This window comes from Ochotona curzoniae, unplaced genomic scaffold (genome assembly GCF_017591425.1).
Source record: "Ochotona curzoniae isolate NIBS_2020 unplaced genomic scaffold, NIBS_Ocur_1.0 contig_899, whole genome shotgun sequence".
NCBI classification, from domain to species: Eukaryota; Metazoa; Chordata; class Mammalia; order Lagomorpha; family Ochotonidae; genus Ochotona; species Ochotona curzoniae.
In genome coordinates this window covers 1,596,832-1,615,156 of record NW_024466605.1, presented here as the reverse complement: position 1 = coordinate 1,615,156, position 18,325 = coordinate 1,596,832, and the positions used below count along the sequence as shown (strand labels likewise).

The window sequence follows — 18,325 nt, the reverse complement described above, 5'->3', positions numbered from 1 at the left end:
GGATGACCCCTGACAAGACCTCAAGCCCCAAAGGGCAGGGGAACTCTTGACGACAGGCAGGTGTGCGGAGCCAGCGGTTAGGGGAGGCAGAGTGGGCCTGCCGCCGCCAAGCAGGCTGAGAACTGCAACCAGGTGGCGGGGGGCACGGGGACATACCTGAACTGCGCCTTGCCCCTCAAGGTTTTATAGGGTGAGGGAAAGCTAGCCTGCAGGAATCCCCCAAGACTGCAGGCCACTCCTACAATCCCTCCCAGCAGAACACCATGTCCCGTCACTCTCTTAACCTGCGTCCTTCCACTAACAGAGCACATTTATTCCACCTGCCGGAGTTACAAGGAAGCAAAGGAAAATGAAAAGCAGTCAGTGAACCCTAAGACAGTACATGAACAAACAATGCTGTCTTATTTTTACCGCCAGTGGCACATTTCCCAATTCTACCAGGACCTGGAGGCTGACAGTGTGCCTCTGAGCTGCTGAGTCCCCGTATAGGTCGCTTCCAGGAACCTGCTTCCTGTGCAACGCAACCAGCTCTGCCCCAGGGTACATTCGGGGAAGTTGTGACACACAGCCAGAAATGTGCTATCTTTCCCCTTTATCTTGGGGAAACAAACAAACAAAAAAAAACCCACTCAAAGGTCCCCTCTGTCCACTCTTTCTGTCAAACGTGGGAACTTACTGTAGAGAGACGACTGCTCAGGAGAGAACAGGCCTGCCTGCGCTGGCCAGGGAGGCCTGGGGGACAGCGCTGGGTGCGCCCTGCAGCCAGCCAGGGGCAGCCTGTAGGAAGGGTCCCCTCTCTGCCATCAACAAGCAGCTGTGTTCTGCCTGGCCTCAGTCTTTCTCTCGCACACACGCCCAGCAGAAACACACTCCGCTCTTCTCCCTCACACTGCCACTGCCCGCTCCCCTAGCCTCCTCCAAGCCCAAGAGCGCTAACCTCTGGGCAGTGGGCAGTGGGGGAGAACCCCACCTGCTTTGGTGACCAGCCCACCCCCACCCCCCAGCCAGGAAGCAGGACAACTCACTGCGAAGATCTTCAGCAGAGTTTTCATGTAGAGCTTTCGGATCCCAAAGGAGACTCCAAACACGGCGGGGACGATGATAAAGACGAGCAGCAGGGTGAAGAGGACGGTCAGTGAGATGCCCAGAAGGTTGACAATCAGGCTGTTGAAGGGCAGCAGCAGGAACATGGTGGAGGCTGGCGGCCTGGCTCGCGCCCCCTCCCCGCACAGCACAGCCTTCAGAGGGTCCTTCCGCCCAGCGCCGGCCTGCAGCTGCCAGCACGTCCCCGGCCGGTGGCACACTCCATTCCACAGCTCACATGGCGCGCCTGCTGCTCAGACAGCGCAGGAGAGCGACGTCGGCAGGGAGGGGCTGCAGGGGGCGGCCCCGGAACACGGGGCCTCCCCTGTACAGACGGGCTGTGGAGGTGGGTGAGGAGGGCGAAGCATCCGAGGCTGGGCGGGGTTTCCGTGTGGGCTCCGGGCCTCGGCTGGACTATCCGTCCGCAAGCATTTAGCAGCTAACTCAGTCCTGTGGCTCTGTCACTGCCAGAAGTACCAAGAAGAGTTCAACTTGGTGCCAGAAAAATCCTGGTAACTTCTAGAGGGGAGGAGTGACTGCTGGCACTTCACACAGAAGGCTTTTGAACTTGAATATTTGGAAATTAAATAATTGTTTTACTCAGAGTTCTTTCATCAGCTGAAGGGTGTGTTCACTGTGGAGGGTTCCCTTTGGGCGCTGTGGCCGGCCCCCTGGGGCGCATGCTGCTGTGGTGGGGGTGACTCTGGAGGCGCCTGGCATCGGCTCCCTGCTGACCGTCTTCTCCCTGAGTGCCCTCGTGCAGCGCTGACCTGGGCTCCTGGCAAACAGCTGCTCACATGCTGCCAATGCTGGAGAGGAGACAGACAGCGTCAAGCCAGGCGGTCGTGGGAGCAGCGGCAGCCTGGGGTTGCTGGGGTGCCCACGGCCAGAAGGACTGGCAGAGTCCCGGACCTGGCGCGTGAGGTTTTCAACTCTAAAGGCAGCACAGGTGGGCACCCACACTGCTGCAACCGAAGTTACAACACATGAGAAGCCCACATGAGAAAGGTGCCCTCTGGCCAGCAAATCCCTCCACAGACACAGCCCTATAGCCAGCAGGCCATGCTCGCACGAGGAAACCACACTACCGACCCAACCGCCTGGCAAGGCCCCTTGTCCCTCAGCTGGCTTTCCACTGAGCCGTGGCCGAGGCTGGGTGCATCTGCAGGCAGCACTAAGCTAGCACCCACAGCCCACTGCTGGAAGCCGTGGTTTTCAGCTAGATGAATGTCACCACAACCATGCCAATCTCTTTTTTGTTGTTGTAAATCATGTTGCATATATCACTACATGCAAACATGATTTGGTACACAAAACGCACATGGTAAAACTGCTTCCAGGAGAAGTCACTGGAAACACACCTGCGAGGGAAGGGATGTGGAAGCCGCAGACACGGTCACCTTTCCTGCCGAGGTAGAGTGAACCCCTCGGCACTGGTATTCCTTCCTGAACGCCACAATTTCCAACCTCTCATCCAGTGTTCTGGCATTCTGCTACTCATTCCAATCCACAGGTTCCCAATGCCAAGTCCTGAACTTGGAGCACCCTACTGCACTTGGTAAACTCCAGGCTTCACATCAATCACTGTCCGGCTCTGTCACTCAGAAGGGCAAGCAACGGAACAAATAAGCAGGTACTGACTTCACCTGGATTCCAGCCCATGCTTCACAGAGCAAGGCCTCTCACACGCTCCCTCATTTGCCTGTCCCATAGAGTGGCAGGCTAGCACAGGCGGACACAGGCCAGCTCTCACACTGCTCCTACCAGAGTCCCACACCTGGGAAGGAAGTGCTCACCAAGGACGTGACTTCTCCATGGCACTGAGTCACAAACGCTAGCAGCTATTTTTGATCCTATCCTCCACTTTCACATGATCATTGCTAAGTTACTGAGTTGCCCGCATGACAGGCATTAAGCTAGTAAGCATACTACACACACCATCCTCACTTCTCACCAGTGTGAGGTAGTGACTGTCAGCAGCTTCCCAGCTTATGAAATGTACCCAGGGCCACACAGCTAAGAACTGGTGGGGCACAAATGAAGACAAGCCCCCTGACTCACTCGCTCTGTTGGCCCATGCCTTCTCTTCTCTCAAATCACCCTGAAATAAATTCACACACGCTTCACGTCCTGCCTGCTCCACAGCACTTCCTGTGGTTAGGCAGATCTGATTGCTGTATCAGACTCTGAGGTTCTCAGAATCCAAGGGTTAAAAACCTGTTACGGGCCCGGCAGCGTGGCCTAGAGGCTAAAGTCCTCACCTTGAACGGGCCAGGATCCCATATGGGTGCCGGTTCTAATCCCAGCAGCTCCACTTCCCATCCAGCTCCCTGCTTGTGGTCTGGGAAAGCAGTTGAGGATGGCCCAAAGCTTTGGGACCCTGCATCTGTGTGGGAGACCCAGAAGAAGTTCCTGGCTCCTGGCTTCGGATCGGCATAGCCTCGGCCATTGTGCTCACTTGGGGAGTGAACCATCGGACGGAAGATCTTCCTCTCTGTCTCTCCTCCTCTCTGTATATCTGACTTTCCAATAAATAAATAAATGTTTTAAAAAAAAAAACCTGTTAGATGGGCAGCCACACTCCTGCTCCCTTACAGCTGTCTAGTCCCAGCCTAAACCCAGGGCCACACTTCCAAGTCACTCTTCCCTCCGGACCATAGGAGGCAGCCAGAACCCTCTGGCCACGGTCAAGGTCACCCCAACCCTGGTCAGGGTTTGACATGAACCCGGCAACAGACATGAGGCCACTGTGCTCGTCCCTCATTTAGACAGTTCTTTTGTGGACACAAGCGACTGAGAATTCCCAAGGGGATCCAGAGTTCATGTCTCAAGACGTCAGCAGAGCATGCAGCAACAAAGCTATTTCTCCACCTAGTTCTGGCCGTGGCAGGCCATGGTTTTTCTCCCAAAGCCTACAGGCTTGCGTCTCTCCGGAGACTGGAAGGACACACAGCAGCATGGCCTGCAAAGCCAGTGACCTCTCTGCTTGCTGGCCCCATGCCACCCCAACCCTGAGCTGCTGAGACTGAACGTAGCGTCAGAAACAGAGAACCAGCCAAACAAGTTACATGGCCAGTACTAAATAACGCTCAGGTAAATTCTTAGAAGTCAAGGAAATGGCAGGCAAACTGCAGTTACTGAGAAAGTTCCCAACATTCTGCTAAGGTGTGGGGTAACAGGCAGCTCTTGAGGCCCCTGCACACAGACTTACTTGGCCTGGCCTGAACAGACCCAATTCAACCCCTCTAATTTAATCAGCATCCAAGCAGGCTTGTTTGCAAGCTGATGACTTTGTATGGCTGCCGGGGGATGATCCAAATATCCCCGTGTCCCTAGCAGACAGGCTCGATCCTGGCACCCAGGGAGCCTCCCAGCAGGCTTCCTGGTGCTCACCGGGAAGCCTTCTTACCAACCCCACCCCCTCCCACCCCAATATTCTGAGAGAAACAGAAGTAGCAACAGGTTCTGATCTTTCTAAGGAAGAAAGTCAGCTTCATCCCGGGCAGGCACCGGCATACCTGCTGGGCACAGAGTGGGCCAACACTGTCAGGTGGCAGGTATTTTAACAGTGAGCACAGTCGCCTAGAGATGAAGACTCAATAATAAACATTTATAAAGTCCTGACTGCAAACTTTAGTGACTGTTAACAATGAGAAAAACAGAATGACAGAGGTAATTTCATTAAATGGGGTAGCAACACCAGTTCCAGCTTGCAGAGCCAGTGGAGCCCACAATTGTCAGACTCAGTCTGGAGGCGACAAGTAATGCCCACTGCCTGGGTCCTGCACAGTGCCCAGGACACTGTTCTTGAAGCATTTGATTAGACCAGGAGAAAGCAGGAATCTACCTTCAAAGGGGGATGTAGATCATGAAGCCCCCAAAATACTGGCCAAGCAAGTAGTAAGTGCTCAGCCAGACAGAGGAATCTGAATTAAAATGACAGCAAGGGCCAAAACATTCTGATGAAGTACTGTAGGACAGAATGAGAGAACAACCTCAACCAAGGCTGGCTGGAACAGAAAGGGCATTATTGTATGAAACCAACGTGGCAACTGTCGCAGTATAAAGGAACATGGCCCACGTCCCTGCATGCCCACAACCCACTGTGCCCTGTGACCAAGGAGAGCAGTGGCTCCCAGTGGGGCAGGAACACACAGCAGTGTCTGCAGATGTGCCTGGCTGTGGCAGCTTGGGGTGCACAGAGATGAGGCGATGCCCCATGCAGGAGCACAGTGACCGCATCCAACACCAACATACACATACAAACAGACCAAGACATCCACGTTCATCCACTGAGACACGATCAAACACTGCTCACCTGTTAACAGACCTTCCTCCACGCTGTGAAGAAACAATCTCCCAGCTAGTGCACAGCCATGTTCCGAGTAATACCAGCTTGAGGGAGGGAAGAGGCGGAGGGACACACAGCTGGCCTGTGCTTGCAGAGGCACTCAGCCCTGACTGCTACACCTCTAGCAGTGGAGGGCGGGTGTCACTGCCGCTCCTCTGGACTCCTCAGAGACCTGCAGTTGTTACTACAGCTCCCTGGCTCAGCATCTGAAGCCAAGCACAGCATCTGGATCCTGGTAGCCACACACTGTGGGGAAAATGAGCCAGTCTCTCCAAGTTTCCGCTCAGTGGTACCTGCTGAAAAGCACTGTTTCAAGAGAAACTCCCACAGCGCCTGGGACACAGTGTGTGAGCGGCTATGCACTACACTAAGGCATGGCACCAGGCAGAGAAGGGTCTCCTGAGAAGACGACACCAAGGAGAAGCCCCTGGCAGCTCCCACTCTGAAGGCACAGCAGGCTGTGGCAAGCCCACCACGACTGCCTGTGGCCGCTGCCTACGCTGCCAGGAGACCAGGCGCTCAAGGCTTGTCACTTCAAGCCAGCCCAGGAGTGGAGGCCTCAGCAAAGGTAGGAACTCGGGCCCAGAAGCAGACACCCTGCCATGAAGGCCCAGCCAGGAGCTCCGTGCTCACCACAGCCTGTCCTCATCTCTACCCGGGATGCACGCATGGACCACCAGGCCTCAGTCCAGAGGGAACAAACAAGAACGGGGGGAGGGGGAGGGGGAGAGCTGAAGCCTATCGAGGTAGGCACTGTGGTATGGCGAGTAAAGCCACTGCCTGTGATGCCAGCATCCTGTATGGGCCCCAGTGCTAGTCCCGGCTGCTCCACTTGTGATCCAGCCCCCTGCTAATGACCTGAGAAAGAAGGTGATCCAAATATTTGGGTCCTTGCACCTCCAGGGGGAGACCTGGAAGCTCCTGGTTCCTGGCTCTGGCCTGGCCCAGCTCTAGTCACCAGGACCATCTGGGGAGCGACCAGTGGCTAGAAATGAGCTCACGCTCACGGTCTCTAGCCTGACAGGATGTTTCTGAGGAGCCAGGGTTGAAGACGACTGGGTTAAGTATTCTCACCAGTGAACTCAGTAAGGGAAACACGTTGAAAACACCGACCCTCTGTCTGTGATCACAAACTACCTGTTAGTAAGTAAAATGTATGCTGTTCTCTAACTGAAAGGTGTGCGTGTGGCAGGCTTTGGGCCCAGCGCTGAGGACACGAGTTAGTGATGGCGACCCCCAGCCCCGTTTCAAAGCGCCCAGGCTCCCGCCCTAGCTCAGCGCTCAGCTCCAGCTTCCTGCTCATGTGCACGCTGGCAGGCAGTGGCAATGGCTCCCTATCACTCACATCAAAACCTTGACTGAGGGCCTGGCTCCCTGGCTCCCGCCCTGGCCTGGCCCATTTCCAGCCATTGTGGGGATTTAGGGAGTGACCAGTGCATGAGAGCCCTCTGTTTCCCTGTTAATTAAAAAGGCAAGGGTGGGATGGGGCGGGGCAAGGGGCTGGTCAGGAAGACGCTACACACCCAGATGCCCGAAAGAGTTGAGAGGCTCTCCCGGCAGGGGACCGGTAGCTGGTGGTAGCGGGTGGAGGCGGGCAGGCCTGGAAAGCACTCAGCACTGGCTCAGCCTGGGTTCGCTCTGGGAACCCCTCAATTGGAAGCTGGAACAGGTCTGCAGAAGGCGCCTTTGGGGTGACACTCAGTAACTGCATTCAGCGGGCTTACTGCCAGCACAATGACACACACAGTACCATCACCTGCACAGGGTGCTAACAAAATGCCCTCCCCAGGCCTCAGCCCAATGGATCCAACCTGCAGAACCACGAGCCCACAGGAGCCTCTGCCCTGTCAGCTATCCCAGTACAGTAACAAAATGCTGGCCAAGGGCCCGGCGCGATAGCCTAGTGGTTAAAGTCCTCGCCTTGCACGCCCGGGATCCCATATGGGCACCGGTTCTATCCCGGCAGCCCCGCTTCCCATCCAGCTCCCTGCCTGTGGCCCGGGAAAGCAGTCGAGGATGGCCCAAAGCTTTGGGACCCTGCACCTGCGTGGGAGACCCGGAAGAGGCTCCTGGCTTCGGATCGGCATAGCATCGACCGTTGCACTCACTTGGGGAGTTAATCATCGGATGGAAGATCTTCCTCTCTGTCTCTCCTCTCTGTATGTCCGCCTTTCCAATTAAAAAAAATAATAATAAAAATAAATCTTAAAAAAAAAAAATGCTGGCCAACACAGATGCTGAGGCATAGGGTGCAAATTTTAGCTCAAAATTAAGACCAGCCTGCTACACTACTGATGGAGTGGGAGGCAGTGCAGCTACTTTGGGTAATGGTTAAACACAGGTACCATGCAACCTAACAATTCCATAAAACCCACCAGAAATAAACACATCGCACAGTAAGAGCTGTCTACGAATGCTCTAGTAGCATTACTCAGAGCAACCAAGAGATGGACCCATCAACACAGCGTGGTGTGTGCCCACACTAGGTGGCCATACACATAGCGAAGAACTGATTTTGCAGTACAGTACAGGTAACCTTTTAAAACCTCATCCTGGGGGCCGACGTGGTGGCACAGCAAGCTTACCCTACACTTGTGGCACTTGTTTCAAGTCCCAGCTGCTGAGCTTCTGATCCAGCTCCCTGTTAGTGCACCTGGGAAAGCAGCAGAGGGTGGCCCAAGGCCTTAGGTCTCTGCACCCTCATGGGAGACCTGGAAGAAACTCCTGGCTCCTGGCTTCAGACGGCCCAGCTCTGGGCATTGTACCCATGTAGGGAACGAACCAGTGGATGAATGAGCTCTCTCTGTTTTCCCCCCTCTAACTCCTCCTAAGTGGAAGCAGCCAGTCACTGAAGACTGCATCTTCTATACTGTCATTTACATGAAACAGGCCGATCTACACAGAGAGGAAGCGGAACAGCGGCTGCCAGGGGAGGCGAGGCAGGGCAGAAAGGATGACCACAGGGCATGAGGTTTCTTTCTGAGGGGGTAAAAGCCTTCTATAATTCACTGTAGTGACAGCTTCAAATATCTGTGAATGAAAACCAGTCAAGTGTATACTTTCGGTGAGTTAAACAGTACCTCAACAAAGCTACTAAAACATAAACCTGAGGGCCCAGTACAGTAGCCTAGTGGCTAAAGTCCTCACCTTGAATGCACCAGGATCCCATATGGGTGCCAGTTCTAATCCCGGCAGCCCCGCTTCCCATCCAGCCCTCTGCTTGTGGCCTGCCTGGAAAAGCAGTCGAGGACGGCCCAAGGCCTTGGGATCCTGCACCTGCATGGGAGACCTTGAGGAAGTTCCTGGCTCTGGACAGGCGCAGCACCAACCACTGCAGTCACTTGGGGAGTGAATCATCTGACAGAAGATCTTCCTCTCTGTATATCTGACTTTGCAATAAAAATAAACCTTTTCCTAGCCAGCAGCAGACACTGGTCCCAGTGCTCAGCCCGCCACAAGCGGCCAGCCCCAGCTGCTGCGGCCACCTGGGGAGTAAACCAGCCTGACAAGCTCCTCTCCCTTGCTCTCTCCCTCTGTTCCTCTGTCAATGTGCCTTTCAAGTAAACAAACTATCTTTTTTCAAAAGTCAGCTGTACAAGGAGATAATCACTCCCTATCTGGAATTGACAGTATGGCAGACACAGGATGGGGGTTAGACTGCAAGTCTTTGCAGTAGCCTGGCGGCTAAGTCCTCACCCTGCATGTGCCAGGATCCCATATGGGCATTAGTTCTAATACCAGCAGTGCCACTTTCCATCCATCTCCCTGCTTGTGGCCTGGGAAAGCAGTTGTGGATGGCCCAAAGCCTTGGGACCCTGCACCCGTATGGGAGACCAGAAGAGGCTCCTGACTCCGGACTTCAGATTGGCGCAACTCCAGCCACTGCAGCCACTTGGGGAGGGAATCAGGGGATGGAAGATCTTTCTGTCTCCCATCTTCTCTGGATATCTGCCTTACCAATAAAAACAAAAATCTTAAAAAAAAAAAAAAAAAAGAAAAGAAAAGAATCCTTCTCAAACAGGATGGTTATCAGCGTCTACACTCCCAATTGCAGCCCTTGGGGCAGGAGTCCAGACCACAGGTGAAGACGCGGCCGAGCAGTCCGCGGTCCAGATCCGAGTCTGTGTGCCTAGCTCCAGTTTCCTACTAACATAGACCCTGGGAGGCAGCAAAACCAACCCGAGTAATGGTTGCTGCCAACTGTGAGGGAGACCTGGCCTCAGGCTCCTCGTTCCACCCTCAGCCTCTGACACTAAGTCACTAATAAATAAACAGCGGATTCAGTAAAGGACAACATAGTTAAAAAGCACAACTGTCAAACACATTGAAAACCAAAATTGCTGCTTTCAGGGCAATGGCTCAACTGGCTAATCCTATGCTTAAAAGTACCAGCATTTCATATGGGCACTGATTTGTGTCCTGACTGCTCCTCTTCCAATCCAAGACCCCTGCTTGTGGCCTAAGAAAGCAGTGGAAGATGGACCAGAGCCTTGGGTCCCTGCACCTGCATGGGAAATCTGAAGTAGGTTCCTGGCTTCAGACTGGCTCAGCCTTGGCCATTGCAGCCATTTGAGGAGTGAACCAGTAGATGGAAGATCTTTCTCTCTGCCTCCCCCACCCCACCAGAAAAAAAAAAGGGGCACAAAGTGTTCAATAAACAGAAGCCACTTAATCAACACTGTAATGCTGGTGGTAATAACAACAAAATGACCAACCACAACTTGGCTACTAGATGACCACTGGCAATTCTAGTCCAACCTCCTGATTTTACAGCTCTACCAACTGGGCCTTGGAAGGGTTAAACTACTGGGACAAGCTGAGAACTGGTGGGTAGGCTGAGCTCTCACTTGCTCTGCCTTATACTTCAGAGAAAAGCCAATCACTCTCCCTATTTTGTTCAGAGCCCCGTCCCCACTGTGACACACACACAGCACAAAAGTACCACTGGGCTACGGTGGCAGCTGGGTGTGACAGGTACACTGCAGTGTAAGGATGCTGCTGCTGCATGGACAAAGTGTCCCAAGTTTCAAGGGAGATGGGTTCAAGTGAGCCTGAAGGGCAAAACAGCAACACACACACACACACACACACACACACACACACACACACACACACACACAGAAGGGCAAAACAGCAACACACACACACACACACACACACACACACACACACACACACACACACACACACACACACACACACACACACACCTGACCTTGTGGCCAGCAGAGACAAACCACGCGACACAGAGCTAGGAGCCAGGAGGCCAGAGACGACCCCAGGAAGACACAGCGTGCCACTGCTGTCAGGGCAATGGTCTCATCTCAGGTCATTGTGACCTCAGAGAGTTAGAATGGGTCACTAAGTAACCAGGTGCCAAGCTGACCTGGAGCAACATAACAGGCTCTGGAAGCTGGCAAACAAAAGACACTCAAGGCCAGCCACCTGCTTAGGAAAGGACAATTTGAGTCCTGGGCTTTAAGATCCAAGACACTTCCTCAACCAATCTGAACACTGTTTTTAGCTCAATTTCTGTTTTCTTGCTTAAGACCTATTTATTTTTATTCAAAAGGCAGATTGTACAGAGAGAGGAGAAGAGACAGAGAAAGATCTTCCATCCACTGGTTTTCAACCCCCAAATGGCTGCAATGGCTAAGGCTGGGCCAGGCTGAAGCCAGGAGTTTCTTCTGGGTCTACCCTGTGGGTGCAGAGGCGCCCAAGCACTTGGGTCCTCCTCCTGTGCTTTCCCAGACCATAAGCAGAGAGGTGGAGTGGAAGTGGAGCAGCCAACACATAAACCAGCACCCATATGGGATGCTGGTACCACAGGGTGGAGGATCAGCCTACTGAGCCACAGCACCAGTTCCATTAGCTCCATTTCATTTGAACATTGTATATGTAACTAGAAGCAACTTGCTGGCCTTTCCCCTTAGGATTTCAAGTACAGGTTCGTTCACACGGACATTCAAATGGATTCCTCTTGAGTCAACAGTTAGCCCTGGGTGCTGGTTTTCTGCACTGGCCCGCAGGCCCCACAGCCTCACCAACACTTGGTGTGGGCCGTCTTTCCAATTTCAGACACCCTGACAGATACAAAGTTCTAGCCTGGCAGTTTTAATTTGCATTTCCTTTGGGCAGTTTTAATTTGCCTTTTCCTACCGAGCTTTTACTCACGTATTTATTGGACATTCACAGCACTCCTGTATGCCCAAAGCTTCTGCCACTGTTCTCTGAGGTAATTTATTACTGAGTGCTTTACCAGTCATCCTAAAAAGTCAAGCTCTTTCTACCCAATGATGCAGCCACCTTACTTGAAATGACAAGGTACTATCACTGAACTGAATGGGAACTGAAAAACGGCTCAGAAGGTTAAAAAAAGGGATTGAATCACCACACACACAAAATGAGAAACCATTTCATCACAGATACTAAATGTGACATCAGACTTCTTAGTTCAGCTCTCTACAAATCACTAAAACATGGAAAAAAAAATAACTACCACCTTGACCACAACCACAAATTCTGACCTCAGAGTTAAACGTTAACCTAGCAAAACAAAATGCTGCTTCCCCTGTGTTCTGCTGACAGTGATTCTGTGCACGCAGCCACCCTGAGCACACGTGACCTGGAGCCCTTCAAATGCACTGTCAAGGTGAAATACATAACATACAGCAGCCAGCGCCAAGGCTCAATATGAGGTTAATCCCTAACTGCAAGCGCTGGCAACCCGTAATGGAGCCGGTTCTAATCCCGGCAGCTCCACTTCCCATCCAGCTCCCCACTTGTGGTCTGGGAAAGCAGTCGAGGATGGCCCAAATCCTTGGGGCCCTGCACCTGCATGGGAGACCCGGAAGAAGCTTTTGGCTCCTAGTTTTGGATCAGTGCAGCTCTGGCTGTTGCGGCCACTTGGGGAGTGAACCACGGATAGAAGATCTCTGTCTCTCCTCTCTCTGTAACTTTGCCTTTCAAATGCAAATAAATATATTTTTAGTATTATTTTTAAAAAAAGACCTTTAGGGCCCGGCGCGGTGGCGCAAGTGGTTAAAGGTCCTCGCCTTGCACGCCCGGGATCCCATATGGGCGCCGGTTCTAATCCCGGCAGCCCCGCTTCCCTTCCAGCTCCCTGCCTGTGGCCTGGGAAAGCAGTCGAGGACGACCCAAAGCTTTGGGAACCTGCACCCATGTGGGAGACCCGGAAGAGGCTCCTGGCTTCGGACCGGCATAGTATCGGCCCGAGGCGCTCACTTGGGGAGTGAATCATCGGACGGAAGATCTTCCTCTCTGTCTCTCCTCTCTCTGTATATCCGCCTTTCCAATGAAAGAATAATAAAAATAAATCTTTAAAAAAAAAAAAGACCTTTAATTGGACAATAATAACTGTATATGGTTATGAGGTAAATGCAATATTTTGCTATATGAATAATATACTGGAGAGAGGATTAAAATAGTAAACATTGCTTTTTTTTTTTTTCCTAAAAGAGCCATTACAAAATTTATAACCGCTCATGCCTTAAGGTGTAGTTCTACAAGCCAGCTCTGGTCAAAAATTGTTCAAGTTAAATCTACAACTAACGCAGATGCAGGTACCAACAATTTCCTCTCCCTGCTCTCTGCCACCAAGTCATCCTAAGTTTTGGGCAGAACGCTGCTACCTTCTGGATCCAGGGGTTGCTCGACAGTCCCTGGCTTCTAGCACTGTCACTTTGTCGGACTTTTTGTTCAAGCAAAAAAATCAACAAAAATGGACTCTGCTCCAATTTCTTCTCTGTTTCAATATTTATTTGAAAGTCAGATGAACCAACAGAGGGAGACACAGAGAGCTCTTCCATCTGCTGGTTCACTCTGCAGTGGCCACAACAGCCAAGGCTGATCCAGGCTGAAGCCAAGAGCCAGGAGCTTCTGCCAGGCCACCTCCCTGGGTACTAGGGCTGGAGCACTGGGGCAACCGACCTCTGCTCTAGTAGGATGTTAGAGGGAGCTGGACGGGGCTCGGGGCTGCAGTGTTGCCTCCACTCCTACTTGATACAAACTATTTTTCAAGTACCGCAGGCTATCGAAATACAAACAACAGAGAGGTTCTTCAAGATGTATGTCAAAGATGTATGCCAAAGTCAACAACAGGTATATTCAAGGAGGCTGTGGCAAGGGAAAGATTTAGCAGCAAAACCAGGGGGAGACAAATTATTCTGAAATAATCACGCCTGGCTAGGTGGGTGAGTAGGAAGTATGGCATGAGGCCCAGAGTCCACGGGCAGTTTGGGGGCGGCAACCTTGCAGGAGGCTCTCTTTCTGCTATAAGCCTGAGCTTCTGACAGTTTCTGGCACAGCTCTTGTCACTGAGGATACCCGCACAGGAAGCCCTGCTCCACAGCCGCCTGGCTTTTCTTCTTTCTTGTCAGGGTTTGGCAAAAGTGACTCCATTTTCATTCTTGCAACTTTTGCGAGTTCCTGAGCTTCAAGTTAACAGGAGGCAAAATTCAAGCATCCTAACTACTACTTTGCAGGGCAAAAGAAAGAAAGGACGTGAGCCCCTGGGACAATGTGCCAGGCACAGGGACTCCAGCAACAAGACCTGCAAGGACTCAGGGTGCCTCCCAGCCCCAGCTGGCTGCTTCTCAGCCAGGCCCTCCTCATGGACACAAGAGACTGCAAGAGTAAACAGCAGGCCAGGGTTGGTCAGGCCCAAATCATCTGCAGAAAGCCAGGAACTTATCCACAACAGATACATGTTTGCACTAGGCACTGATGAGAAGAACTCAGCTGGAATTCAGAGACAGCCACTGCCCTCTTCCTGACATCAGATGCAAAGTATACCACCGCCTCCTCCTTCCCCTACCCCCACCAGTCAGTACCCCCACCTACCATGGTCCCCAGTGCTATCATGCTCAGCTGTATTTCCACAAACTGGAAATGCACAAATTCACAACAGTTCACTTTAAAAGCACATCTGCTATTACATTAGAACATATAAATAACCCAAACTAGTAAGCAAACTCAGCAACGCTGTCCATAAGGACTCACTTGCTCACAGCATTCCTGGGAGAGGAACACCCTCAGTCAAATGGTAAGACAGTAAGGGCTTGGCACTGTGATGCAGCACTGTGATGATTGCCACCTGCAATGCCACCAACTTGCAACAAGGTGGGTCAAGCCTGGCCGCTCAGCTTCTTTTACCTTTTTTTTTTTTTTTCAATTGGAAAGGCAGATCTATAGAGAGAAGGAGAGACAGAAAGATCTTCTGTCCACTGATTTACTGCCCAAGTGGCCACCACAGCCGGAACTGAGCTGATCTGAAGCCAGGAGCAGGGTCCCAAGGCTTTGGGTCATCCTCTGCTGCTTTCCCAGGCCACAAGCAGGGAGTTGGATGGAACATGGAGCAGCTGGGACATGAACTGGTACCCATTTGAGATGGTTGGTGCTTGAAGACAGAGGGTAAGTCTACCATGCCACCACGCCGGCCCAGCCCCTCTTTGCTACACCCTGTCACTCCATGTTCAAGTGAACAAAATGAGTCTTTAAAGAATAAGGAACAACTTGTTGAAACAAAAATAAATAAATAAATAAATAAATAAATAAATAAAAAGCCTAAGGCTGGTCCCTCCCCACCCTTATTGCTATTTGCTCAAGCGTGCTCTCTCATTCCCATTTCCTTTAGGAAGTCTTTCAAACAACCCAAATATCCCCCAGACTTCTGGGGCTGGTGCTCCTAAGCCTGGCCTGTCCCGTCTAGTCACAACTGGCCCAGGGCTGCTGAACACTATGATTAGAAGGTCTCATCTGTCCTGCTCTTATTTTGGGAAGTAACTTAAAGCACATGCCCCAGCTCTGCATTCTGGTGACAGGGGTCAGGCCTGGCCACCTCAGACGCAGCCAGCAGCGGCCGAGGCGGGGCTGGAGGTGTTGTCGGGTCTGTCACATCTCTCAGGGAGTGGGGTTCGGAGCTGTAACACCTTCAGCGAGTGGGGCTGGGAGCTGTCACACCTTCAGCCAGTGGGGTTGAGAGCTGTCACACCTTCAGTGAGTGGGGCTGGGAGCTGTCACACCTCTCAGGGTGGGGGGTTGGGAGCTGTCACGCCTTCAGTGAGTGGGGCTGGGAGCTGTCACACCTTCAAGTGAGTGGGACTGGGAGCTGTCACACCTCTCAGGGTGGGGGGCTCGGAGCTGTCACACCTTCAGTGAGTGGGGCTGAGAGCTGTCACACCTTCAGCGAGTGGGGTTGGGAGCTGTCACACCTTCAGTGAGTGGGGCTGAGAGCTGTTCCACCTTCAAGTGAGTGGGGCTGAGAGCTGTCACACCTTCAGGGAGTGGGGCTGGGAGCTGTCACACCTTCAGCGAGTGGGGTTGGGAGCTGTCACACCTTCAGGGAGTAGGGCTGGGAGCTGTCACACCTTCAAGTGAGTGGGGTTGGGAGCTGTCACACCTTCAGTGAGTGGGGCTGAGAGCTGTTCCACCTTCAGCGAGTGGGGCTGGGAGCTGTCACACCTTCAGGGAGTGGGGTTGGGAGCTGTCACACCTTCAGTGAGTGGGGCTGAGAGCTGTTCCACCTTCAAGTGAGTGGGGCTGAGAGCTGTCACACCTTCAGGGAGTGGGGTTGGGAGCTGTCACACCTTCAGGGAGTGGGGTTGGGAGCTGTCACACCTTCAAGTGAGTGGGGCTGGGAGCTGTCACACCTTCAAGTGAGTGGGGCTGGGAGCTGTCACACCTTCAGGGAGTGGGGTTGGGAGCTGTCACACCTTCAGGGAGTGGGGTTCGGAGCTGTCACACCTTCAAGTGAGTGGGGCTGGGAGCTGTCACACCTTCAAGTGAGTGGGGTTGGGAGCTGTCACACCTTCAGGGAGTGGGGCTGGGAGCTGTCACACCTTCAAGTGAGTGGGGCTGGGAGCTGTCACACCTTCAGTGAGTGGGGCTGAGAGCTGTCACACCTTCAGGGAGTGGGGTTGGGAGCTGTCACACCTCTTGGCCACTGGGGATCCCTACAGGCCAGTGCACTTGAGGGCTCAGGAAAGAAAAGGCTGGAAGGTCAAGAGGATCTGGGACTCTCTGGCCTTTGAGTCCTGTCCCCCAGCAGCGTCACTCCATCAGATACCTTTCTATTCAGGCTTTCCCCAACTTATGTGTTTCTGTTGCAAAAAGACAAACAGGGGCCAATGCGGTGGCTCAACAGGCTGATCCACCACCCTGCAGCACCAGCATTCCATATGGGCACTGGGTCAGGTCCTGGCTGTTCCACTTCTGATCCAGCTCCCTGCTAATGGCCTGGGAAAGCAGAGGAGGTTGACTCAAGTGCATGAAAGACCTGGGGAAACTCCTGGCTTTAGCCTGTCGGAGCCCTGGCAGTTGTGGGGGGTGACCAGCAGCTTGAAGATCTTTGTAAATTTGCCATTCACAAAAGAAAATCTTAAAGACTTTAGTCACAGGTGGGGTTTTTCTAGTTGAGCATGAAGGTACTTTAGCCCAGCGATGGCTCATCTTGAGATCAAAAGGAAATGGACCAAATTTCCAAGGACACGCTACCCATCTCCTCTTCCTCTCTCCCCCAAGTAAAAGTTACAGGCAAAGTCTGCACCGCTGGCCTTCAGGACCGCAGCGCTTCGTCCACACTAATGACTTTCCTCACCGTTTTTCCCTTCCCCCCTAGGGTTCGGATGGAACCCCGCAGGGCTGGGGTTGGAGAGCGGGGTGGGGTTCAGTCCTAACCGCGGAGAACCGCCACAGACTCATGATCAAGGTTACCCCGGGGGACGCGATCCAGGGCCGGCGCCGCACGTGGTGTCGGGTGGGCTCCCGGAGGGCAGGGGGCGTGGGCTGCAGGGTGGGATGCGGCCGCCGAGGCCAGCGCCGCCCCAGGGCGTCGGTAGCGTGTCCGGCCGGCAGGCCCGCGCGCGGCGGCCACGGCCCCACGGCCCCACGGCCCCACGGCCCCACACCGCGCCCCGCAGCCCTGCGCCCCGCTCGCCTCCCCGCGCCGGCCCGCCGGCCCGCAGCAGGCGCCGACTCCCGCCTACTTACCGGCCGCCGGGGCTCCAGGTGCCTCCGTGGACGTTGTCTCCCGCCCCGGCCCGCCGCCACCGCCGCCGCCGCCGCCGGCCCGGGCGTGCGTGAGGACGTGCGCGCGCCCGCCTTTGTCTACGCCGTCTTGACGTGACCCGGCGCGCGCCCGTCCGTCTAATCTCCCGCGGCAGCCGCGAGGGGCGGGGCCGAGGGGGAGCATCGGAGGGAAGGGCGGGGCCGGCCGGAAAGGGCGGGACCGAGAGAGAAGGGGGCGGGGCCGACCATAGGGGCAGCGCCGAGCAGCGGGGCGGGGCCGAGCGGAAGGGGCGGGACCGAGCGGCTAGTGCACCGTCCACTCTGGCTGCCCAAGCTGACAGGGCGCTTGCAAGCTTTTACCAGGCCGGATCCTGGTGAATGGAGTCCCATGTCCTCGACGTTGTGTGTGTGTATGCGCGCGCATGCAGGGAACTCGGCGCAGGGCCTGGCACGCCCCACCTCCACCCCCAGTTCCAGCATTTATTGTGTCCTTGGTATGTGCTCAGTTGTTTTTTTTTTTTCTTTTTTGGGGGGAGTGAAGAGGTTCCCAGTGACACTGGTTGAATAATGCACGGCTGTGGCAGATCCTCCACTGATACGGCTCCACAGGGGTGACAGCAGCCAGGTCTGTGTGCCCTCCGCCGTGCTGGGGTAGCGTTTGTAAGCAGTCACTGGTACCTTTGGCATTGGGGGCTCTGGTGTCTTCCTTCCTGCCCCCAGAACCAGTCAAGTAGCTCCTTTGTATGATTTTACAATTTCAGTGGCAGCTGTTCACAGACAATCATTTTGAATTTTTATTTCTTTATTTGAAAGGCACAGTTACCGAGAGACTGGCAGACAGACAGGTCTTCTATCTCCTGGTTC

At 53.8% G+C, this 18,325-nt stretch overlaps 1 protein-coding gene across 1 annotated transcript in view; it reads right to left on the bottom strand.

The window, feature by feature from the left end:
* GPAT4 (glycerol-3-phosphate acyltransferase 4) overlaps window positions 1–17,474 on the bottom strand; it is a 31,820-nt gene extending 14,346 nt beyond the window's left edge. The window contains exons 1-2 of the mRNA XM_040994164.1: window positions 17,444–17,474; window positions 1,026–1,892 (exon numbers count right to left, since the gene is read on the bottom strand). Of these exons, the coding sequence (XP_040850098.1) occupies window positions 1,026–1,190 (165 nt within the window). The 5' untranslated portion in view covers window positions 1,191–1,892; window positions 17,444–17,474. The remainder of the gene's footprint in view (window positions 1–1,025; window positions 1,893–17,443) is intronic.
* Between the last annotated feature and the right edge of the window lie 851 nt (window positions 17,475–18,325).